Source organism: Chrysemys picta, chromosome 6, assembly GCF_011386835.1.
Source record: "Chrysemys picta bellii isolate R12L10 chromosome 6, ASM1138683v2, whole genome shotgun sequence".
In the NCBI taxonomy this organism is placed as follows: domain Eukaryota; kingdom Metazoa; phylum Chordata; order Testudines; family Emydidae; genus Chrysemys; species Chrysemys picta.
Window position 1 is genome coordinate 51,148,202 of NC_088796.1, and position 26,042 is coordinate 51,174,243.

Genomic DNA, 26,042 nt, shown 5'->3' on the forward strand with positions numbered 1-26,042 from the left:
GGGAGTATCCATCTGCCGAAGAATGTGTCAAGTGGATGACCATACAACCCCCGGAGGGTAAACTGGGATCCACCCAATCACCTGGAAGGATGAGAAACACAAACTTTGGACAGTTTGGAGCCACCAGGAATGTGCCTATAAGAATGGACTCTCAAGACTGATGACTTTGAGTCTCTGGTTCTGCTACCTGACACAGACTCGGCTCCATCCTCATGACCAAGATACCTGGCCAGTAACTTGGCATGAGCAACTTCTAGGCAGTTAACTATAACACCTATACAGAACTTAAATGAATGATTGTGTGAATGAATTTCTATATATATATATATGTTGTGTGTGTGTTTAAGGAATAAGTAGTGATAGGAATAAGTAGTCAAAACAACGTTGTTTACTTTTATCTTTTGCTTTACCATTATATTTACAATAAATGTGGCATCTTTGCCTTATCCCTCTTAATAAGATCCTGCTGGTATAACATGGAAACCCATTTGAGATTGACCCGACTTCCATGTGCATAGGTTTATGGGAATAGGTCTGTAACTTGGATGTTTAGAATACACTGTAAAGTACATTTTATTTTTTAAAAAATCTTAGTTTGTTTCTTGGGATTTTGCCATCTCATTCAAAATAAGATATTTTAAAATCACATTTTAATAGCATATTTAAAAAGTTTTCAAATAGTGATTTTTATTTTATACCTTAAGCAAAATATCTGCATCAGATGGGTAATATCCACAGTTCCCAGAACTGACAGGAAATTCATATACTTTAATGGTATAGCACAGGCTAGTTTTATGACTGTTAAATCTGGGGGCTGTGATCTATTCCATATCTCTCACAGTATTTTTTTATTTTGTTTATCCAAACTGTAGCTGTAATATTTTCTCTTGTTTTTTTACATATATGGGGTTTTATCAAAGTGTAATAATTTACATTTGTAAAAAGCGGTAGTATTAAGTTCATGTGGAATAGCAGCAAATTTCAGTCTAAAATAGGCAGTACTCCTCTTGGAGTCCAGTCCTGCTCCCATTGATATCAATGGCAAAACTCACATTGACTTCAGTGGTGCAGCATTGGTCTTATAAAAAGCGAGAAGAATAAAACTGAAGGATCGTAGAAATCAGGATCTTCCATGGTACAAAGGCCTTGGCTACATTGGCACTGTACAGCACTGCAACTTGCTGCGCTCAGGGGTGTGAAAACGCACCCCCCCGAGCGCAGCGCTGTAAAGCGCCAGTGTAATCAGCGCCTGCAGCGCTGCAAGCTATTCCCCTCGGAGAGGTGGAGTACTTGCAGCACTGCGAGAGAGCTCTCGCAGCGCGGCGTGACTACACTCGCGCTTCACAGCACTGCCACGGCAGCGCTGTGAATCCCCAAGGGTAGCCAAGGCCAAAGAGACTAATAATGTAGATGTTTTTCTAAAATCTTCTCTCCCACTTTATTTTTCCTTCTTTGCTGCAGCTAATAATCATCTGAGTGCTGCTTTGTAGAAGAGTCAGTTGTGTAGTGTTGATGCCAGTTTTAATCTGAGATTACTTTGCCTGCGGTTGAAATCTATTGCTGTTTTGTAACCTGTAACATGTTTTTACATGTTTAGCAGTACAACTAATGAAAATATGCTATACTGAAAGTGTGATAAGCTTCTGTATTTATGTTTAGTTAAATGTGTATAACGCTAAAAATAGACAAGAAAGATTTCAAACATATTTAGAATTGCAAACTCTTGTTAAGAATTATAATTTAAATGAATTAGAAATATATCTAATATTCAAGATGTATTTTCTCTTTAAAAAACTGCATATTAGCATAGTATTTTTTAATTCCTACAGAGATTCCTTCACCTATAAGGAAAAAAATACTAAAGAAAGCTTTGGTAACTCACAGTTACTGTATTTGGGAGTACTTGGGCTAATTCAGTTCTTTATTCCTACATTCTATTGTTCATTAATCATGCAGAGCATTTTAAATATTACCTCAGTGATCTAAAGGAAGTTTAAAATGTTTCTTTTTTATAGCAGAACTTATAAATGTTTTGGCTCATAGTAAATTATGGAATTTTGTAGATAATGCTCCAAATGACCACTTAGTATGTGGCTTGCTTAATGAATATACACAAGAAGAGAAAATAAGCAGCTGAGTGGTGGATTTAATGTTTCAGTGGCTCTTTAAAGTGTGAATGTGGTCAGAAAATTGACACTGTAGAAATTATTAGAGTTCTATATTTATAGTCCATTAATGATACAGCTCTAAACAAGATTGTGCTAACTGCCAGTAGTACAAGCTCAACCCTATGTGTGAAAATCCTGCTACAGAATGGGCTTTTTAGCCAGGTACATCGTCACCATTAGAAAGTCTGGAATCAGAAACAGGTTGAGCATTTTGTTCATGATGATACAAGACCAATAAAGTCCCAGCTTGTCCTAACCTCAATTCCTGCCCCTGCCTAACTCCTCCCATTAGCATTAGGTCTTCAACACTCACAGTAGTATTAAACTTGATTTTGTCAATCAACTAAATAAATAACAAGACACACGAGAAGTAAATATGGGCAGTACCAAGGTGCACTGTGTACAAAATAACTTTTCTGACCATTTAAAATACTTCAATATTGAACAACAATCAATATGTAACAAATCAGAAAAATACTTAGTAGCATTTTCCATGAGATTTTCTATCAACCATTATTGAGTGCAGGCAACTGTTTCTGAAAGTTCTTGGTTACTCAAGACTGTAGATCGCTAAGGATGACTATGAAATATTATATTTGGGTCCATGACTACACTGTAAGCATGTATGGCCAAATCTTAACTCTGCTGCTCTATAAGTGCAGAACCTGGCTCTGTGGCCTGGACATGCTCTGTGCCTGAGAAGTGCTAATCATATCCTAAAAGAAGGGTTTCCCCTTGTAGCAGGAGGGCCAGGACCTGGACAAAGCTCATCAAAGGAAAAGGAATTCATTAAAATGAGTTCACCACACTCTTCTGGATTGCTGTGAAACCAGATCATTCCAGGTGCTACAGAGCTGTCCATAGGAGTAACAGACCTGCATGTTCTTTAATACTAGGCCCATGGACTGTACAGCTGAGACACTTACAGTCGATCTATAGCAGTGCTGCATCATTGGAAACATTCTCTGTCAGAGGAGGAGTGAACATGGCTCCCCCTGGACTAAGTTGGAGAAGACTGCTCTAAAGCAACACAAAATGCTTCTCTTTAGGGACTTGGGTAAGACTTTAATTGTTGTTACACAGAAATACTCCAGGGATGAAGAGTGCTCCTAGACCCTAGGATATTGGGAGTATTATGATGTATTCAGACAATTGGTCATATACTGCTCTCACATTATATAATAAATGTATCTACAAATTAAAAGTGTTTCAGTTAACAATGAGAGAGGATAAATCAAACAGAAAGCATTGTTTAAAGAAGGGTTGAAGTTGAAGGTATGTTTCATTGGAGTTCAGCTGACACCCAAAACCAATATTATGCTTTCTTTACCAAAATTCTAGACATTTTACAATACCCAAATATTAGAATATCTGGAAATGAACAGTTACATGATCTAACCAGTTCCCCACAGCCATATAAGCATTCATCACTGTCTCTCCACCCAACTTACACCACCCACCCAACCTTAATTTCAGCCCGTTGTTTTGTTCTGTAAAGGTAGTAAGATGCATCCTGTTTTTATGTATTGTGAAATTTGTAATAAAGATTTCAAAAGACGAATAGCTCCAGGGTTCATTAATTCATGTCAGAGTTCTGTATGTTCTCTCATAAAGTGATGTGTTGGTGGAGTAAAAAAACATTTTATATGAACTGAATTGGAATGCTTGATCTGTTTGGTGTTATGAAATGTGTTGATTATATGGTGTTGTAGGTTTAGGTAAGTGTATTTAGACTAGCAAGTTTGTATTTTTAACTATATCGTGTCACAACTGCCATATGTGTTTTTTTTGTGATGAGTAATGTTGTGGTCTGTGTTAGAATTATATTGAAAAAGTATCCCTTGAATAAGAAATGGGATTTTTAGCTGAAGAGAGCTATCACATATTAGTATGTAGATAGGTAAATGGTTATATTAACATATGTTTCAGCAAATTTTAAGGATGTATGAGGGTAGTGTAAATCAGGTGGAATAATATGAAGATGAAAGCTTATATAGTCAGGGCTTGAAAAAACGGCTCACCCACTTGTTCAGGATAAGCATAATATTTGGCTGGGAAAACAATCTGAATGGGGTTAGGAAGCCGTTGGCTCCTTCCATAGAATTGAGCGGGAAGAACAGAACAACCTAAGTGCTGCTATTGGCTTTTTTTAAACAAGAGCGCATGAGGAATTTGGAGAAACAGAAAGTTTGAACCACTTCATTTTAATAAGGAAAGGAAAAGGTAGAAGAACAGCTTCTTTAAAAATATGGGACAAAAAAAGGAGGAGGAGCAACTGGAGCTACTGCAGCTTTCCTCAGATGGGAGGACCCTATTGATAAGACATTAGGAGGCCTCCTCCTGCCTGTCCAAGATGGCAGCAATACTAGAGAAGCCCAGAAAGGAGGTAATGGGCCCAGAATTCACTTCATATTCACATGATTCATAATATGGTGTGTGGAGGAATGAAGAACAAAAGAGACACTAGGCAAACTCTCCATCTTTGCTTCTTTCTGAAGACTCCTTCCAAACTGATTCTCCCACCATGACAGCAAATTCTTTAGTCTGTCAGAAACGATCCTAATATGTGTCCTCAGCTTTCTACCCCAACCCAGGCCCCTACATCCCACTCCGTATCTCCCCATCTCTGTTCTTCATCCCTATTCCTTCCCTTGTATCCTTCCCCCTAGTCCATGCCCATCACCTTAAATTTGGTTCATGCCTGCAGATAACTCTGAAGATGGGAAAAGATCCATTTATTTTAGAAATAATTACATTTATAAATATATATTATGGGGGGGGGGGGGTTGGTAGGGATGCCTATTATTAAGTTTGCAGGATATCTCCCATTATAAGACCTGTTTCAGTTGCTTTTAACTTTGCCAAACTTTAATTATTTGGGCTGAACTTTTTCATGCTGCATGTCTGAATTTTTTGGAAGACTTCAGCTGAAATGGTTCAGCTGTTTCTGAAAAAGATGCTAGGGAAAAATATGTTGTTTTGCTCATGTTAAAAATTTGTCAGCCTTTTCTTGGAAAATCTCTAGCACTTCTCTGCTTTGGAGGAGGAGAGACTTGAAACTTGGCAGGGGCTAGCCTTTGTGTCAGTGGTGTACCTTTTTCCATCCCTGTAAAAATCTGACTAAATTTGATCAAGGTATAAGCTTTTTTAAAAACTTCAGTTTGCATACGCTCAGTACAGCGCCTATCTTTAGATATCTTAGATTTTAGCAATAAAATTCCATGAAGATTCCATCTGCATTTGGCATGCTCTATTCCAGAACTGAGCAGGACTGTATCTACAGTTGCAGCTCTGGGCTGCACTGGGTCTAGGTCCAGGCACTTGAACTGAGAACAAGGATTTATCCCTAGAGTTCTCAGTGAGCCCCACTACTGGGCCCAAGAAGCCTGGAGGAGGAAGCTACCCAATTTGAATGAAGAGGGGACATGGGCTGGATCTGCAGTAGAGAGAGAAAGGGGGGTAGAGGGAATAGATTGAGACAAGGAGCCTGGGGAGGAGGCAGAGACTTGGTCTGGAGGTGGGAGTGATGGTGAAAGGGAAACAGACAGGGACTTGGAATGTGGGGGGAAACTGGAACTGGGATCTAGGAGTGGTGACTGAGACTGGGAGATAGGCAGGGAAAGAGCCAATAGGTGGGGGACAGATTAGATTGGATGGGCACACAGGATTGGCTGCGGAAGGAGACTGGGACTGAGAACCAGCTGGGCCAGAGGGAATGGTGAGAGAAGACAGATCTGATGAGGAGCCAAGATGTGGGGGGACAACAGGACTATCTGAGCAAAGAGAATGGATCAAAGAGCTGGGGGAGAGGCAATGATATGGAAAAAGAAGCATGGGGAGGGAGATTTGGACTGGGACCCAGTGGGGACAGGCAATATGAATGGGGGTATGTCTATACTACCCGCTGAATCGGCGGGCAGTGATCGATCCAGCAGGGGTCTATTTATCACATCTAGTCTAGACGCGATAAATTGACCCCCGAACGCTCTCCTGTCGACTCCTGTACTCCACCGCTGCAAGAGGCGCAGGCAGAGTCAATGGGGGTGTGGCAGCAGTCGACTCAGTGCAGTGAAGATACTGCGGTGAATAGATCTAAGTACACCTCTACCTCGATATAACGCTGTCCTCGGGAGCGAAAAAATCTTACCGCGTTATAGGTGAAACCGCATTATATTGAACTTGCTTTGATCCACCGGAGTGTGCAGCCCCTCCCCTCCCCCAGAGCACTGCTTTACCGCGTTATATCTGAATTCGTGTTATATCGGGTCGTGTTATATCGAGGTAGTGGTGTATGTTGACTTCAGCTACATTATTCACATAGCTGAAGTTGCGTAACTTAGATCGATTTCCCCCCCTCGCCCCCGTAGATCAGGCCTGGTTGACTGGAGGATGGGGGGGGGGGGGGAACAGGTTGGAGGGGACAGAGCAGAAGCGGTCATGCTTGTGGGGAATGGGCAAAAGAGTCTGTGCCCACTAGAGCAACACTCATCCAGAGCCTGGAATGGTACCCAAGATTCCTGAGACGTACCATTTCCCTTGCTATCAGCAAATATCTGTGAAAGTGTCCCCATTCCCTTGTAGTGCTGGTCCACAGAGAGGATGACAGCCTACTACTGCTATCAGTTACTCTGTTAGATCAAGTGGCAGAGGCCTGTGTGGTGTATCTAAAGGTTCCCAGACAATTGAAGAAGCATGTAGGTATCGGTATGATGCCACATGATGGAATTTCTGTTTTTTTCAGTATGCTTTTTGAAAACTCAGGAAATTACACACTAAAAAGCTCAATTTAATTGAACGTTATTAAGATTGCAATGCCAAGCTCTCAAAAGTTAGGAGATGCCAGAGTTAAGTTTGCCAGTGCAACTTTCTTATACCCCCTTTGTGTATACGCACTATAATACAGTCTATAAATAGTACAGTAATTATTTTACAAGCACCCTGCCTCATTCAGTGTGTAGGATGAACCTGCTCTGGGATGAATGAGGGCTGCGTAGTAAAGCAGGCTCTTGTTTGTTGGACCCTTGATTTATTTGTTGCAGAAGTTGGAAGGTATATGGTGTATGAGACAGGAGATTACAGGAAGAGTGGCGAGGCAGTTGAATGCTGTCCTGGGGAATTATATTCTATCCCTGCCTCTGCCCCAGAATTCCTATGTGATGCTAGTCAAGCCACTTAATCAGCCTTTTCACAACTGGTCACTATGTATTTCTCATTTTCTGGGTGCCCTACCCGATACTTTGAAGTTTGATTTACAGAAATGCTGAGTACTCACAGCTGCAGCTGAAGTCAATAGGGGCTGCTTTAAACATACAAAGTGCTATATAATGCTTCATACTCTAAAAAATCAGCATCATTAATTGGTTACTCAAAATTAGTGGACACTTTTTACCTTAATCTCTCTGTGCCTAAGTTTGCCATCTATAAAATGAGGATACTAGCACCTCCTCACCCCACAGAAGTGCTGTGAAGATAAATTGTTTCATGTTTGTGAAAAACTAATACTACAGACATGAGTGCCGTAGAATAGCCCCTGCGGAAATTAAAAATTTAGTCTTCAGGGCAGGGTTTGAATAGTGTGCAGTAAATAAGGCACAGGGCCACGCCGAACAATGAGATTAAACCAAAATACTGAATAGCTGCTCATTAAATGAGCACTGTCCATCCAGTGCACTGAATGATGCAAGGGTGCTGTGGAAAAAATATGGCATTAGAACTGTATCATAATGTATACGCACAAAGGAGCTGAATTAAGGTTTCACAGGCAACTTCAATTCTATCATTTCCTAGCTTTTGAGTGTTTGACTTTGCAATCTTTGTGCAGTGGCAGTATCATAGCCAATGAGGTTAATCCGAGGCGTGATTATTGCTAGTTGAAAATGTTCTTAAAATGTATTTTTTGTGTGCACAATATGTATAAATGATGATAATACTGATCATTTAAATATTGCTTTTTTAGACAACCATTTAATTTGTGGCTGTGTCACCTAGAGTCTTGGATAAATCCCTCTTTTATAAATCCAAAGAAACAATAGAAATAAAAGGTACTCATAGTAAGAACTATTATACCTTATTAACCCATCAGTTGCCCCTCCTAAAATACTAAGACATTTCTCCTTATTCAGGCCAACACTACAAACACATCTGGTATATCTAAGCAAAGCCATTCTGGAGATATGTTGAGCCAAAGAAATATTTCAAAAAAAGATAAGCACATTTTCAAAATGCCATAACTTTAGAACTACTTTTATGACTTTTAACAAATTTCCCATAAAAACTCTACCATTGGAGGAGATGTTGGATGCAAAATTTTAAGATTGATTTCTTATTAGAGAAACAATTAGGGGCAGGTGAAAGTGCAGGTTTAAAAATCAAGCCTATAGTGGGACGCTAATTGTAACTTTAATTGTGGAATGGCTACTACAGCTCTATACCGAGAACGTTTTAATGCAAGATTAGCACTAATGTATAGGTAATAATGCAAAGTTTATGAGGTTAATTTTGCAGTGGGCTATTTTTGGTCAGGTAGTTACAATGTTTTCATATTCAATGTAAAATGGCTTTTAAAATATATATCTATATAACTTCTAGTTACATAACTCAGCAATTGTGCAAAAAAACTATGTTCAATTTGTGACGAAAGCTTTAAAATGTCCCACCATTCTACTAATTGTTCAGAATAATAATATGTACTTATTGTACTGAGTTACTGACACATCATACACCTTTGACAACCATTTTACATACTAAAAATAACTGGCAACTCCATTAGATACTAATTAGAAGTTCTGAATTTCTTTCTTGTCACTTTCCTAGTATGATACTGAATATCTTGTATGAGAAACATATGAAAAAGATCAGTAAATGTAAGGGAAAGTAAATCTCTGCTGTTTAACCTGTGTATTTAAACTTCCAGTGCCAACCTTAGCATCAGTAATGTGCCTAGAAATATCACATTCTGGTGTGTGCAAGATACAGTGTATTTCCACTGATAAATTGAATATGACTGCTATAGGGTAGCTAAATACAGCAATATGACCCTACTAGTTTAGTCAATACAGAGCCAGCTTTGACCCTGTTTTTCAAGTTTGTAAGAGTAAATGTAAGGCATTTCAAAACAACACATATTTATTGTAAATTATGGCTGAATATTTTTTATTCAAAAGGAATTTCTTTGGAGAATCTTAACTCAGGGCAGTCACAGTTGAAACCAGCTGAAATTTTGCTAAGCAGTAGTGACTGTTTAAGAACACAAGGCTCCAACTTCCTTGAAACTGAGGAACCACCTGATCAGCATCCTATACAGCAAACAGAAAAACATCAAGAAAGAGCTCTCCAACCTGGAGACTTTCATAAATAACCAACCCTCCACACAAATGGACTTTACTAAAATAAGACAGGAGATCTACATTACACACTTCACCTCTCTACAAAGGAAAAAGGACCGTAAGCTGTCTAAAATCCTACCTGCCACATGGGGCCACAACAGGGGTACCCCTAACTCACCCAGCAATATTGTCAATTTATCCAGCTACACACTCAACCCAGCAGAAGAGTCTGTCCTATCTCGGGGACTCTCCTTTTGCCCCAGCACCCCCATGAACATGATACAGTTCTGTGGTGATCTGGAAGCCTACTTTCGCCGCCTCCGACTCAAAGAATACTTTCAAGATAACACTGAACAGCGCACTGATACACAGATACCCTCCCACCAACAACACAGGAAGAAGAACTCCACATGGACTCCTCCTGAGGGTCGAAATGACAGTCTGGACCTATACATAGAATGCTTCCGCCGACGTGCACAGGCAGAAATTGTGGAAAAACAACATCGCTTGCCTCATAACCTAAGTCTTGCAGAACGCAATACCATCCACAGCCTCAGAAACCACCCTGACATTATCATCAAAGAGGCTGATAAAGGAGGTGCTGTTGTCATCATGAACAGGTCTGACTACCAGAAGGAGGCTGCCAGACAACTCTCCAATACCAAATTCTACAGGCCACTTTCCTCAGATCCCTCTGAGGAATACACTAAGAAACTGCACCATCTACTCAGGACACTCCCTACACTAACACAGGAACAAATCAACATACCTTAGAGCCCCCACCAGGGTTATTCTATCTACTACCTAAGATCCACAAACCTGGAAATCCTGGACGCCCCATCATCTCGGGCATTGGCACTCTCACTGAAGAACTGTCTGGATATGTGGACTCCCTACTCAGACCCTACGCCACCAGCACTCCCAGCTATCTCTGTGACACCACAGATTTCCTGAGAAAACTACAATGCATTGGTGACCTCCCAGAAAACACCATCCTAGCCACCATGGATGTAGAGGCTTTCTACACAAACATCCCACATACAGATGGAATACAAGCTGTCAGGAACAGTATCCCTGATGATGACACAGCACAACTTATTGCTGAGCTCTGTGACTTTATCCTCACGCACAATTATTTCAAATTTGGTGACAATATATACCTCCAGACCAGTGGCACCGCTATGGGCACCCGCATGGCCCCACAAAAAATGCCAACATTTTTATGGCTGACCTGGAACAACGCTTCCTCAGCTCTCGTCCACTCATGCCCCTTCTGTACCTACGCTATATTGATGACATCTTCATCATCTGGACCCATGGGAAGGAGACCCTGGAAGAATTCCACCATGATTTCAACAGCTTCCACCCCACCATCAACCTCAGCCTGGACCAATCTACATGGGAGGTCCACTTCCTAGACACCACCGTACAAATAAGCGATGGCCACATTAACACCACCCTATACCGAAAACCCACCGACCGCTACGCCTACCTTCATGCCTCCAGCTTCCACCCTGGTCACACCACACGATCCATTGTCTACAGCCAAGCACTGAGGTACAATCGCATCTGCTCCAACCCCTCAGACAGAGACCAACACCTACAAGATCTTCACCAAGCATTCTCAAAACTACGATACCCACACAAGGAAATAAAGAAACAAATCAACAGAGCCAGACATGTACCCAGAAGCCTCCTGCTACAAGACAGGCCCAGAAGAGAAACCAACAGAACTCCACTGGCCATCACCTACAGTCCTCAGCTTAAACCTCTCCAACGCATCATCAGTGATCTACAACCCATCCTGGACAATGATCCCTCACTTTCACAGACCTTGGGAGGCAGGCCAGTCCTCGCCCACAGACAACCTGCCAACCTTAAGCATATTCTCACCAGCAACCACGCACCGCACCATAACAACTCTAACTCAGGAACCAACCCATGCAACAAACCTCGATGCCAACTCTGCCCACATATCTACACCAGCAACACCATCATAGGACCTAACCAGATCAGCTACAACATCACCGGCTCATTCACCTGCACGTCCACCAATGTTATATATGCCATCATATGCCAGCAATGCCTCTCTGCTATGTACATTGGCCAAACTGGACAGTCACTATGCAAGAGGATAAATGGACACAAGTCAGATATCAGGAATGGCAGTATACAAAAACCTGTAGGAGAACACTTCAACCTCCCTGGCCACACAATAGCAGATGTAAAGGTAGCCATCTTACAGCAAAAAAACTTCAAAGGACCAGACTCCAAAGAGAAACTGCTGAGCTCCAGTTCATTTGCAAATTTGACACCATCAGATCAGGATTAAACAAAGACTGTGAATGGCTATCCAACTACAGAAGCAGTTTCTCCTCCCTTGGTGTTCACACCTCAAATGCTAGCAGAGCACCACACCCTCCCTGATTGAACTAACCTCGTTATCTCCACACTGATTTATACCTGCCTCTGAAGATTTCCATTACTTGCATCTGAAGAAGTGAGGTTCTTACCCACGAAAGCGTATGCTCCCAATACTTCTGTTAGTCTCAAAGGTGCCACAGGACCCTCTGTTGCTTTTTACAGATTCAGACTACAACGGCTACCCCTCTGATACTTAACTTCCTTGAGTGTCTCTCTCTAGTAAAATCAGCTTTCTAAATAAAGGCACTATAAATACTAGAGTAGATGAAAAATCATTGTAAAATAGAATATATTTGCTTACAATAATAAATGTAATTGGTGAACACTGTTTCTCACCAATGAGAAGTAAACTCAATTGAGGAAAATGAGACCAAATTAAAAAATCAAACAAGCTCACATTTTGTGTGAACTTGTCCTGCACACACTTACAGGAAAGATTATGCATTACTGTGATCAAATGTGTTATGTTAGAACACAAACACTGGTATAGCATGGGAAGGTGGCAAATGTCTAGAAGACATAGACTTTGTTGCTGATGCTGTGCTACTGAGTGACACCCCTGAAAAACCATGACAAAAATATCAGGCCAGGTGGGGCTCAAAATTAGTTATGCTAAAACAAACATCCTTGAAATCCACGTCAATCAGCTACATCACATTAGAAGGCAAAAATATCAAGACAACAGAACAATTCATCTTTGTGGGCAGCACCATATTAGTGAACAGTGACCTCAAGAAGGAAGTAACATCAAGAAGAGGAAAGGTATCCATAGCATTTACTAAACTCAAAAATGCATGGAAAGTAAAGAAAGATATACAGTACTAAAACTGAGAATTTTCAAATCAAATTTAATCTCAGTGCTAACATACAGCTGCAAAAGCTGGAGAGCTACTAAAACATTAGACAGAAAACTATATACCTTTGAAAAGATGAAAGATTCTGGGCATTGGTTGGAAAGACTTCGTCATCAATAAAGAGATCTGAGAAGTAAACCAACCAGCAGCTTGTTTCCACCAGAATCAGAAGGAAGTGCCAGATGTATATGGGACATGTACTCCGGATTCCAACACACAGACTACCACATGAGGTTGTCAAATGGAAGCCAACTAGTGTGAGGAACTGTGGGTGCACAAGAACCCTTAGCAGGGAGGGCAAAACAGTTGATCTCAACACCCCAGAGCAAATGACAGAGAGGAACAGAAGAGACTGGTTTCTGTCCTGTGTGCCAACACTGGCATAGGACAGATGTAAAATAAAACAAACAAACAAACAAAAACCTGTGATCTACAGGACTGTCTGCAGTCTCTGTCTGACACCATCTGTTAAAGAATGGCATTTATTGTTGTTGACACAAACTTTAAAGAAATGTTTTTCATTAACAACATCCTATCTAATGACCAAGTACACCTTTACCCTGATATAACGCGACCCGATATAACACGAATTCTGATATAATGCAGTAAAGCAGTACTCCGGGGGGCGGGGGGCTACGCACTCCGGTGGATCAAGGCGAGTTCGATATAACACGGTTTCACCTATAACGCGGTAAGATTTTTTGGCTCCCAAGGACAGCATTATATCGAGGTAGAGGTGTACTCATATATATTTACTTTCCCTTTATGACTGCTTAACAAGAAGCTTTCTTCTTTCTAATCATCTTCCTCCCAATACCTTTAATAATGTGTGTGAAACTTTGCCATGGGAGTGACTGTGATACCAAACATTGGGAATCAGTCTGGAAAGGAGGGCAGAAGTGCTAGGAAGGAAACATTTCCCAGTGGAGAGGTGTCATTTTCACAAAAACTACATTCCCATCCATCTGGATAGCTAGCAGAACTGGATGGGCAGAGAGGGAGGGTATGCTGCATGTTTCAAAGGGCAGTGGAGCTCCCACTCTGACATGCGCTTTCTCCATCATACTTTCCCCTGGGGACTATCTGGCTGAGTAAGAACACTACAGCAAACAACAGAGTTACTACAGCATCTTAGGCTATTTCTGTATAAAGTTTTAGGAGTTGTTGTGTGTATGTGTGTGTATGAGGGAGGGAGGCTGGGATTTTTTAAAATTTTTTTAAAGATTAGGGAGGACTGATGTCTGAAATGAGGACTAGTATTTGGCTGCATAGAACAAGCTGACATTCCTAGATGTTATAAACCTGTCTTATCACTTTCTTAAAAAGACAGCATGTAAATAATAAAGCACAAAGGGATTTGCAGTTATAATATGGATACACATACATTAAAGATTGAGTGCCAACACACTCATGAAGTTTATGTGCTGCAATGTAACCACACAACCCATAATGAATTATTGAGCTTCTTAAATGGGTATTTTAATGTTTTAGCTAATGCATTCTTACCTGTATAGGTATGGCCTTATAATTACCTGTAATTACAACGCTTACAAGCCTCATTACCCAGTCACTGTGCTCCCACAAGATATTTTCTAAATTGCTATCAGTATTATTCCCATACACAAAAAATTATTAATTTTGAGTTAAGGTTCCATTCTGCATAACCAACATAAATTGTAAAAGCAAAGAAATAAGCACCCATCTATGCTCTAGTCATCAGTTCCCTTTTTCAACCTCTATCATCTCCTTCCCACCACACACCACTCACATGTGTATCACCACACTTATATTGAACAACCAACATGAACCCTTCACCCCAGCAATATGTACTGGTTATATGATTACATTTGGATGATTAATATAAGGGTTGGTATGGATTTCAAAAACTGCACTGTTAGTAATATGATATATAGTTTTTTGGGTTTTTTTTACTGGTATTTGGAAGTAAATGAGATCATGTTGGACTGCAAATGGTGGCTGAGGGAGAAAATTATCTGTAATGATTAAGAAAAAATATGTGAATGAGTGATCTGTGTTTTCTTGATAGTTTTAGTCCTGGTAGTGTAAGTCACAGAAACTGAAATCTGCACATGCCTTCATTGGTGTAATATGCTTATTGCTTTTGAAAATTGCTATTTTTCACCAAAATTTTGATGGCTGGCAGCATTGGAAAACAGAAGTGGCGGACAGAACTGAGCAGTTGCATCAGCTAATCTTGACAGAATTCAATTAGGGTATGACAATAAAAGGGAAATAAGTTTTTTGTGTTTAATTTTAAAAGTTCAAAAGTGGCCTATGTCTAAATGCATGTACATGAGAAGTCAGATTTGTGAGGACTCTGGTTGTTTAGCCAGAGAAACCCAAAGAAACATAAAAGAAAACAGGGCAAAATATAAAAAAAGAGCCTTTTAAAATGTTTCCTCTTTCAAAGTCGTAATTCAAAATATTACACAGAAAATGCAATTGTTCTTTGAAGAGTTACTGGGTCAAATCTGGAGATTAAATTCAATCATTAAAGTGTGAAACAAAGGGATTTTAGTTCACTTTAAGGGGCTGAATCTATGTTACTGAAATGGGGGTTCTATCCTTTGACTGCAGTTGACACTGGACTGGATCATAAATGCAAATCCCAATAATAGATTATATTATATTTCTACTGAAACTTCCATGATACTATGGTAATCCCAACAAGCAGATAAATTTAAGAAAGTTCAATAAATGAAATGTTGGATAGTATAACTTCCACTCTCTTAGTGTTATATCTCATTTATGTCTGACTTTACATCATTCCCAGTACAGTTATAGTTAAATCAGATTTGTGGCAACTTGAGCTTTATAAATGTCATCCCTTTAGCCTTTTCTGGATTGAGTTGTAGATACTCCATCTCATGAAGTACTAAATATTCTCTGAAAAAGAACATTAGTTTCAGAAGGAACATTAGCTGAGGAGCAGCCAAGGGACTTGATGGCAACATGGATTAGTTCTGACCTTGGCTGTCTAATACATAAAAAAATGATCAATCTTAGGGCACAGTTTTTCTTGAGCCTAAAAAAACTGACAATTATAATAAAACCATGTGATATCTACAATACACCATTATCCAATGTTACAAGTATCATTTATATATATAGGGACAGATCGTGAAAGTCTTATTCTTAACTTACAGGAGTAGTCTCAGTGAGTTCAGCAGGATTGCTTGCAAGAGTAATGGTTACAAGATTTGGCCCTTAAATTGTATTATTACAATTTCCTTTTCCCAATCATTTTATACCAGCTTGTATCTTGTCTCATATATCAATATGCAAAGAAATAATAAAGGAAATGAACGTTCCCTGCTAGAAAAGAGCTCTGTGAACTGAGTGAGATGGTATTAATTTTTCTTCTTTAATGTCATGTCTCAGAGTCTTTCACTTTCAGTGATCTGATTATCTCATCATCCTCTCTTGGATTCTCTTTTACATGAAACAATAAGGTGTATTTTCATAATAATTATATTTTGATTTTCTATACATGAACATTTTCCTCTGAGAATCTGAAATGACCTTATAAGTACTATAGAATTAATCCTCACAACACCTCTTAAAATATCATCATCCTCAATTTGCAGATGGGAAAATAAAAGGGCAAGTAACTTGCCAAAGGTTACAAGGTTAGTGGCAGAGCCAGGAATAGATCGCAGATTTTCTGACACCAAACCTCATGCTCTTATCTCTAGACATACTCTCTCTTCAGATTGATCAAATGGAATAGGGCAGCTGTTCCCAAACTAAGCTTGGAGAGGTGCAAAGATGTCTCATATACGAGGATGTTGATAGCTTCTTCTTGCTTTCAGCTGTTTCTGTAAGTATCCAGGCTCTCTCAGTCAAAAAGGACCAAACATTTATCAAATCAAAGACAGATAAAATATATAAATATTATCCTAATATTACTTTTCTATGTAAGGAACTGCAGTAGTCAGTACAAAGATGTTATTTGATTATGAATGGGAGCGGAGATTGTTCACACGTTTGTGAATGGAAGAGAAGGTGGTTTAAAATAATATAACCTTTCTATTAAAACCCATACCATGAAAAAATTGAGAACTCTTGAAATGGAGTGTAATTGAAATGGAGAGATTTTTAAACTGCAACCAACACATAATTGGTAAAAAATATTATGGAGGCATGGAAACATAGGAATTGCCATACTGGATCAGACTTAAGAATCCTGTCTCAGACAGTGGCCAGTACCAGATATTTCAGAGGAAGTTGTAGAATCCCACAATAGGCAGATGTGGGATAATCTGCCCCTAACATTAGGTCTCATCTTCGTCTCTACTAGTGAGAGATTGCTTTAAGCCATGAAGTATGAGGTTTAACCCATCAAAATTTTTATCATAAATTATGACTCTGGATATTATTGCCATATAAATGTCCAATCCTTTTTTGAACCTTGGTAAATTCTTGGCCTCAACAACTTCTTGTGGCAGGGAGCTTCACAGTCTCTTCCATGTTGTGTGAAAAAGTATTTGCTTTTATTGGTTTTGAATTTGTCACCTTTTAATTTAATTCAGTGTCCCCTTTTTCTTGTGCTATGAGAGAGAGAGAACAGATGCCAATCTGCCTTTTCTGTACCATTCATTATTTTATATATATTTGTATCATGTCCCTTCTGATTTGTCTCCTTTCTAAAATAATCCCAATCTTTTCAACATCTCTTCACAGAGAGATTTTCCAGTTTTGAACCTTCTCACTGCCCTTCTCAGAACCCTCTCTAGTTCTACAATATTGTTTTTAGTGGAGTGATCAGTACTGTGCACAATATTCCAAAGGAGACTGCACAATTGAATTATATAAAAGACAGTATAATACAGAAATTCCAAGTCCAAAACTATGTTAAAATGGGGTTAGTTTGAGAGTATATTTAGAGTAAAATACATTCATGGGATGAAGCAATTGTTCCACAAACAAGGATTATAAACACAAGAAATTCAGAGTTAAAGCTAATCTTAAAAGAAATCCAAATATGATAAAATATAAACATTCATAGTTAGGGCACCCAACTACCTTAATTTTGTCCTAAAGTGACAGCATGAAGGGGGGAAAAATCTAATTTGTCTTTAAAAATTAATTTAATTCTAATCTGGGATTACAAACACCAAACTGCCTTCATCATAAACATATGGGTATTGTATGGTGCCAAGATTAAATAGAGGAGCAGAGTTTGCAGGGATTTACGAATTGGAGGGCGGAGATAAAAAGGGGGGCAGAGCTAGTAGAGAGAAGGGGTGATCTGGGAAGGAAAGGGTGGCATAGAGCCACAAGAAGAAAAGCCAATAAGGACTTTTTGGGAGATGTAGGTGTGAAAGGGTTTAAGGAGAAATCAGACCCACTAGAGACTTTGGTGGAGGATTGAGAAAAGATTGGAGAAGTCAGAAGGCACTGGGGTGGAACAGAGTGTGGCTTGAATTAGGATGGACATTCTGGATAACAGACAAAAGGAACAGGGCTTTGAAAACAGAATACATCATCATTCACTAGTATTGGGTGAGTCCCTTTGAATTTGTCATTGGAGCCACATCCAAATATTGTAACATCAGATTACTACACCTCCTGTCTTTAAAATACAAATCACATACAGCATAGGGGTCTAAGATTGATATTAGCTATATTTTATTTTGGCTTTGTGTTTTGCTTTTACATAACATACAGGGAATTGACCTGTATTTTTGAACTGGTTGCCTTCAGGACAATTCCCAGAAAAGTTCCCTTTGTTAGGGAAGCTATACACTACTGCTTATGTCAATATAATTTATATTGCTTAGGGTGTGTAAAAGCTCCCGACCCCAAATGACACAAGTTACAGCAACCTAGGTACTGTCCACATTGGTGCTGTTGGCGGGAGAGTGTCTCAGGCCTGGTCTACACTACGACTTTAATTCGGATTTATCAGCTTTAATTCGAATTTACCCTGCAACCGTCCACACAACGACGCTATTTATTTCGATGTAAAGGGCCCTTTAAATCGATTTCTGTACTCCACCCCGACGAGCGGAGTAGCGCCAAAATCGATTTTAACATTTCGAATTAGGGATAGTGTGGCCGCAATTCGATGGTATTGGCCTCCGGGAGCTATCCCACAGTGCATCATTGTGACCGCTCTGGACAGCAATCTAAACTCGGATGCACTGGCCAGGTAGACAGGAAAAGCCCCGCGAACATTTGAATTTCATTTTCTGTTTGCCCAGCGTGGAGAGCACAGGTGACCACAGATAGCTCATCAGCACAGGTAACCATGCAGGCTGATAATCGAAAAAGAGCACCAGCATGGACCGTGAGGGAGGTACTGGATCTGATCGCTGTATGGGGAGAGGATTCAGTGCTTGCAGAACTTCGTTCTAAAAGACGAAATGCCAAAACTTTTGAAAAAATCTCCAAGGGCATGATGGAGAGAGGCCACAATAGGGACTCAGATCAGTGCCGCGTGAAAGTCAAGGAGCTCAGACAAGCCTATCAAAAAACAAAGGAGGCAAACGGTCGCTCCGGGTCAGAGCCGCGGACATGCCGCTTCTACGCCGAGCTGCATGCAATTCTAGGGAGGGCTGCCACCACTACCCCACCTGTGATCGTGGATTCCGGGTCGGGGATAGTCTCATCAGCGACACCTGAGGATTCTGCCGATGGGGGAGAGGAGGAGGAGGAGGAGGAGGAGGATGAGCTTGCAGAGAGCACACAGCACTCCGTTCTCCCCAACAGCCAGGATCTTTTTCTCACCCTGACTGAAGTACCCTCCCAACCCTCCCAAGCCAGTACCCAAGACTCTGACCCCATGGAAGGGACCTCAGGTGAGTTTACCTTTTAAAATATAAAACTTGTTTTAAAAGCAAACGGTTTTTAATGATTACTTTGCCCTGAGGACTTGGGATGCATTCGCGGTCAGTTCAGCTACTGGAAAAGTCTGTTAACGTGTCTGGGGATGGAGCGGAAATCCTCCAGGGACATCTCCATGAAGCTCTCCTGGAGGTACTCCAAAAGCTTTGCCACAAGGTTTCTGGGCAGTGCATCCTTATTCCCTCCTCCATGGTAGGACACTTGACCACGCCATGCTTGCAGCAAGTAATCTGGTATCATTGCCTGACAAAGCCTGGCAGCGTATGGTCCCGGTGTTTGCTGGCATTCAAGCAACATCCGTTCTTTATCTTGTTGTGTAATCCTCAGGAGAGTGATATCACTCCTGGTAACCTGGTTGAAATACGGGAACTTAATTAAGGGGACAGAGGTGGCCGTTCCTACTGGGCTGTTTGCCTGTGGCGGAAAATAAATCCTTCCCTGCAGTTAGCCAAGCGCAGATGGGAAATTGTCCCTGAGCTTTTTGCGTTTGGCTAGCAGGGATCTTCCCTGTTACCAGCCACGCGGTGGGGGGAGGGGTACCGTGATCATCCCAGAGAATTCATGGCGGGGGTGGGTGGGGGGTGGTTAGTTTGGTTCCTGCAGCGATCTTCCCTGATACCAGCCACGCGGTGGGGGGGAGGGGTACAGTGATCATCCCAGAGAATTCATGGCGGGAGGGGGGGAGGGTTAGTTTGTTTTCTGCTGCTGCTGAATGTTAACAGAAAAACCGCAGCACTCTACAGGCTATGCTTGGTATGTGGGAAAGGAGGGTGCAGAAGCTGTAAGACAATGGCTTACCATTGCCGCATGCAAGCCGAATTCTGTTGCCCAGACCTGTGATCTCTAGCAGCAAAGCCACAGACACTCAGCATTAAGAGGCAAAATGCGACCTTGCACAGAAATCACATGTGCTATGTAATGTGAATAGTGTTGGTCACCGTGAAAGAGTATAAGCATTGTTCTGCAAAATGTATCTTTGTAAACAATTCTCTCTTTTTTTCCCCTCCCTACAGCAGCTGCAAATTCCTCAAGCCTCCCTCCTCCATCCCGAAGGTTATCACAGATAAGGCGTCGTAAGAAGAGAACGCGAGACGAGATGTTTTCTGAAATTATGGAATCCAGCCGCAGTGACAGAGCTCATCTGAATGAGTGGAAGGAAACAGTTTCAAAGTATAGGAAAGAAGCCAGTGAACGTGAGGACAGGAGGGACCAACGTGAGGACAGGAGGGATCAACGTGAGGACAGGAGGGACTAACGTGAGGAGAGGAGAGACGCTCGAGATGAGAGGTGGTGGCAGGAAGATCAGAGGAGGCAGGATGCAACGCTGGGGCTGCTGCGTGAGCAAACAGACATGCTCCGGCGTCTGGTGGAGCTTCAGGAACGGCTGCAGGAAAACAGACTGCCGCTTCAGCCCCTGTTCCACCCTCCCCCCGCCCCATGTTCCATATCCTCCTCACCCAGACGTGTAAGAACGCGGGGGGGGAGGCTCCGTACACCTTCCCATTCCACCCCAGTAGACAGCCCAAGCAAAAGGCTGTCATTTTTTTAACCTTTTCTTAGTGGCTTTTTCCTTCCCAGCAATCCTCCTCCCAAATACCACCCGGGTTCCCTCCCTCTTTTTCTAATCTATTAATAAAGAATAAATGATTTTTAAATGATAGTGACTTTATTTGGTTTGAAAGAAAGCTGGGGGAAGGGGGAGGGTGGGTTCCTTACAGAAAATGAGTCAATAAAGGGGGCGGGTTTTCATGAAGGAGAAACAAACAGATATTTCACACTGTAGCCTGGCCAGTCATGAAACTGGTTTTTAAAGCTTCTCTGATGCACAGCGCTTCCTGGTGTGCTCTTCTAATCGCCCTGGTGTCTGGCTGCGCGTAATCAGCAGCCAGGCGATTTGCCTCAGCCTCCCACCCCGCCATAAAGGTCTCCCCCTTACTTTCACAGAGATTGTGGAGCACGCAGCAAGCAGAAATAACAATGGGGAGATTTCTTTGGCTGAGGTCAGAGCGAGTCAATAATGATCGCCAGCGACCTTTTAAACGGCCAAATGCACATTATACCACCATTCTGCACTTGCTTAGCCTGTAGTTAAACAGCTCCTGACTCCTGTCCAGGCTGCCTGTGTATGGCTTCATGAGCCATGGCATTAAGGGGTAGGCTGGGTCCCCAAGAATAACTATTGGCATTTCAACATCCCCAACGGTTATTTTCTGGTCCGGAAAGTAAGTCCCTTACTGCAGCCCTTTAAACAGAGTAGTGTTCCTGAAGACGCGAGCGTCATGAACCCTTCCCGCCCAGCCCGCGTTGATGTTGGTGAAACGTCCCTTGTGATCCACAAGTGCTTGCAGCACCATTGAAAAGTACCCCTTGCGGTTTATGTACTCGGTGGCTTGGTGCTCCGGTGCCAAGATAGGGATATGGGTTCCGTCTATCGCCCCACCACAGTTAGGGAATCCCATTGCAGCAAAACCATCCACTATGGCCTGCACATTTCCCAGAGTCACTAACTTTTGTAGCAGCACCTGAGTGATTGCTTTGGCTACTTGCATCACAGCAGCCCCCACAGTAGATTTGCCCACTCCAAATTGATTCCCGACTGACCGGTAGCTGTCTGGCGTTGCAAGCTTCCACAGGGCTATCGCCACGTGCTTCTCAACTGTGAGGGCTGCTCTCATCTTGGTATTCTGGCGTTTCAGGGCAGGGGACAGCAAGTCACAAAGTTCCATGAAAGTGCCCTTACGCATGCGAAAGTTCCGCAGCCACTGGGAATCATCCCACACCTGCAACACTATGCGGTCCCACCAGTCTGTGCTTGTTTCCCTTGCCCAGAATCGGCGTTCCATGGATAGAATCTGCCCCATTAACAACATGATCTCCAAAGCACCGGGGCCCGTGGTTTCACAGAATTCTGTATCCGTGTCCGTGTCCATGTCCATGTCAATGTCCTCATCACGCTTGTTGCTGCGCTGCCGCCGCCGCTGCCTCCTCGCCTCGTTTTTCTGGTCCTGGCTCAGCATAAACTCCACGAGAACGCGCGAGGTGTTTACAATGTTCATGACTGCTGTCTTGAGCTGAGCGGGCTCCATGCTTGCCGTGGTATGGAGTCTGCAGTGTTCACCCACCCAGGAAAAAAGGCGCAAAATGGTTGTCTGCCGTCCGTTGCTTTCATGCAGGGAGGGAGGGAGGGAGGAAGGAGGTGAGGCTGTACCCAGAACCACCTGCGACGATGTTTTTTGTCCCATCAGGCACTGGGATCTTAACCCAGAATTCCAATGGGCGCGGGAGACTGCGGGAACTATGGGATAGCTATGGGATAGCTACCCACAGTGCAACGCTGCAGAAATCGACGCTAGCCCCGGTACTTGGACGCACACCACCGAATTAATGTGCTTAGTGTGGCCGCATACATTTCGACTTTATACAGCCTGTTTTTCAAATTCGAATTATATAAATTCGGATTAATCCCGTAGTGTAGACATACCCTCACAGAGGTGGAGTAGTTATACTGATAGGAGAGCTGTTTCCTGTCACCATAAAGTGTCTTCACCAGACGTGCTACAGATGCATCTGTGCTGATGTAGCACTTTTAGTGTAGACTAGCCCTTAGATGTGGTTTGGTTTTAATCACATAGGACCACATTTATTCAGGGTGTAACCCCATCGACTTCAGTAGAGTTAGACTAGTGATGAATCTGGCCCCATTAGTTTCCTTGTTATGTTAAGGAGCTGTCAGAGGCATGCACTGATTACACTGGTCTACAATTTTTGAGAAGTCGTCTGCTTCAGAGATAAAATGTGCTATTTATTATGTATTTTGATGTGCTGAATTCGAATATGACAATTAAAACAACTGATTGGCTACTGTTTCTAAGATATTTAAGATTTTACATTTTATGTCTATGTATATTGTGTAGATAGTAGAGTTTTAATCATAAATTGTAAACCTAGGTCTTTTCATGTGTTTATGGTTGCTTTATATGATAATATTTCACCTGTCCTGTTTATGTAACACTTTAAAAATCAGCAAAAGGGTTATATAAATAAAATGTATTATGAAACAAAAGGCAAAAAACTATTATGTACATAGTTTAGTCCTATTCAGTGTCTACTCGGCGCTTCTTGGCTTGTCTCTTGTATTCATTAAATGGAGCATCTCTTGTCACTGTCCAGCAATAGTCTGCAAGCATTGATGGGCTCCATTTGCCCTGATAGCGTTTCTCCATTGTTGCAACGTCCTGGTGAAATCGCTCGCCGTGCTCGGCGCTCACTGCTCCGCAGTTCAGTGGAAAAAAATCTAGATGAGAGTGCAAAAAATGTATCTTTAGTGACATGTTGCAACCAAGGCTTTTGTATGCCTTGAGGAGGTTTTCCACCAGCAACCTGTAGTTGTCTGCCTTGTTGTTTCCGAGAAGATTTATTGCCACTAACTGGAAGGCTTTCCATGCCGTCTTTTCCTTGCCATGCAGTGCATGGTCAAATGCATCATCTCGAAGAAGTTCACGAATCTGAGGACCAACAAAGACACCTTCCTTTATCTTAGCTTCACTTAACCTTGGAAATTTTCCACAGAGGTACTTGAAAGCTGCTTGTGTTTTGTCAATGGCCTTGACAAAGTTCTTCATCAGACCCAGCTTGATGTGTAAGGGTGGTAACAAAATCTTCCTTGATTCAACAAGTGGTGGATGCTGAACACTTTTCCTCCCAGGCTCCAATGACTGTCGGAGTGGCCAATCTTTCTGATGTAGTGGGAATCTCTTGCACGACTATCCCATTCGCAGAGAAAACAGCAGTACTTTGTGTATCCAGTCTGCAGACCAAGCAAGAGAGCAACAACCTTCAAATCGCCACAAAGCTGCCACTGATGTTGGTCATAGTTTATGCACCTCAAAAGTTGTTTCATGTTGTCATAGGTTTCCTTCATATGGACTGCATGACCAACTGGAATTGATAGCAAAACATTGCCATTATGCAGTAAAACAGCTTTAAGACTCGTCTTCGATGAATCAATGAACAGTCTCCACTCATCTGGATCGTGAATGATGTTGAGGGCTGCCATCACACCATCGATGTTGTTGCAAGCTACAAGATCACCTTCCATGAAGAAGAATGGGACAAGATCCTTTTGACGGTCACGGAACATGGAAACCCTAACATCACCTGCCAGGAGATTCCACTGCTGTAGTCTGGAGCCCAACAGCTCTGCCTTACTCTTGGGTAGTTCCAAATCCCTGACAAGGTCATTCAGTTCACCTTGTGTTATGAGGTGTGGTTCAGAGGAGGAGGATGGGAGAAAATGTGGGTCCTGTGACATTGATGGTTCAGGACCAGAAGTTTCATCCTCTTCCTCGTCTGACTCAAGTGAGAAGGATTCTGGTGCATCAGGAACCGGCAGTCCTTCTCCGTGGGGTACTGGGCGTATAGCTGATGGACTGTTTGGATAATGCACAGTCCACTTTTTCTTCTTTGACACACCTTTCCCAACTGGAGGCACCATGCAGAAGTAACAGTTGCTGGTATGATCTGTTGGCTCTCTCCAAATCATTGGCACTGCAAAAGGCATAGATTTCCTTTTTCCTGTTCAACCACTGGCGAAGATTTGTTGCACAAGTGTTGCAGCATATGTGTGGGGCCCACCTCTTGTCCTGATCTCCAATTTTGCAGCCAAAATAAAGGTGATAGGCTTTCTTAACCATAGTGGTTATACTGCACTTTTGTGATGCAAAAGTCACTTCACCACAAACATAGTAGAAGTTATCTGCACTGTTCACACAAGTACGAGGCATCTCTGCTCACTTTGGCTAAACAGAAATGTGTCCCTTTGCAAAATCAAACACTGATAAATAAGAGAGTATGACACTGTATGATTTCTAGAGCTGATATAGGGCAATTTGTTCAGCAGAGTGATGTAAGCTTCGTTATGATTGCATCATCCATGACGTCTAGGAATAACATGATGCAATTCATATCATGTATGACGCAATACCTGCTTCAGATTGCATCATTCATTGTTTTGCCTAAAAAGCAAGTACTGTCCAAACCCAGTCATAGATTTATTCTTAGATCCAGTCAAAGATGTATTTTAGTCATTTCTGGTTTAAATTGAGATCCCTTCCCTTTATAACTCACTTATCCTCCGCCATTCCCAAGTCAAGGGTCGTATATACTGACCCAATAGCACATCTTGAAAACTAGAGCCAATCAACAATTTTAAGCATAATTTTCGTTCTCAGTGACCCAGAACTAGTAAAGTTTGACTACATTTATTTCAGAAGCATTTTGGCTGTAGAGCAGTGTTAATAGAGCGGACACTGATGAGTTCATGAAGCTAAAATGTGCTACTTCACAGTGTTATTAAATAAATCATTCCAATTTCAATGACAGTCTGCTCTTCATCCCCTTGT

At 41.7% G+C, this 26,042-nt stretch overlaps 2 protein-coding genes, 1 long non-coding RNA gene and 1 pseudogene across 5 annotated transcripts in view; 3 read left to right on the plus strand and 1 right to left on the minus strand.

The window, feature by feature from the left end:
• The window catches only part of LOC101932661 (uncharacterized), a 70,128-nt gene that overhangs the window by 38,495 nt on the left and 5,591 nt on the right, over positions 1-26,042 (minus strand). The window lies entirely within an intron of this gene.
• The window catches only part of ATG10 (autophagy related 10), a 157,984-nt gene that overhangs the window by 4,235 nt on the left and 127,707 nt on the right, over positions 1-26,042 (plus strand). The gene's annotated exons all lie outside the window — the stretch shown is intronic.
• Positions 4,913-21,545, plus strand: LOC135984282 (myb/SANT-like DNA-binding domain-containing protein 2). Of its 2 annotated transcripts, none has more exons than XM_065599131.1 (2): positions 4,913-19,595; positions 20,655-21,545. In XM_065599131.1, exons 1-2 carry the CDS (start codon positions 19,046-19,048, stop codon positions 20,894-20,896), a joined length of 792 nt encoding a protein of 263 aa, XP_065455203.1. In that variant the 5' UTR covers positions 4,913-19,045; the 3' UTR covers positions 20,897-21,545. The 2 variants fall into 2 exon arrangements, 1 of the variants encoding a protein (XP_065455203.1); XR_010602205.1 differs by having other exon boundaries at positions 6,569-19,595; positions 20,655-21,532.
• LOC112059433 (U4 spliceosomal RNA) lies at positions 7,978-8,104 on the plus strand (annotated as a pseudogene).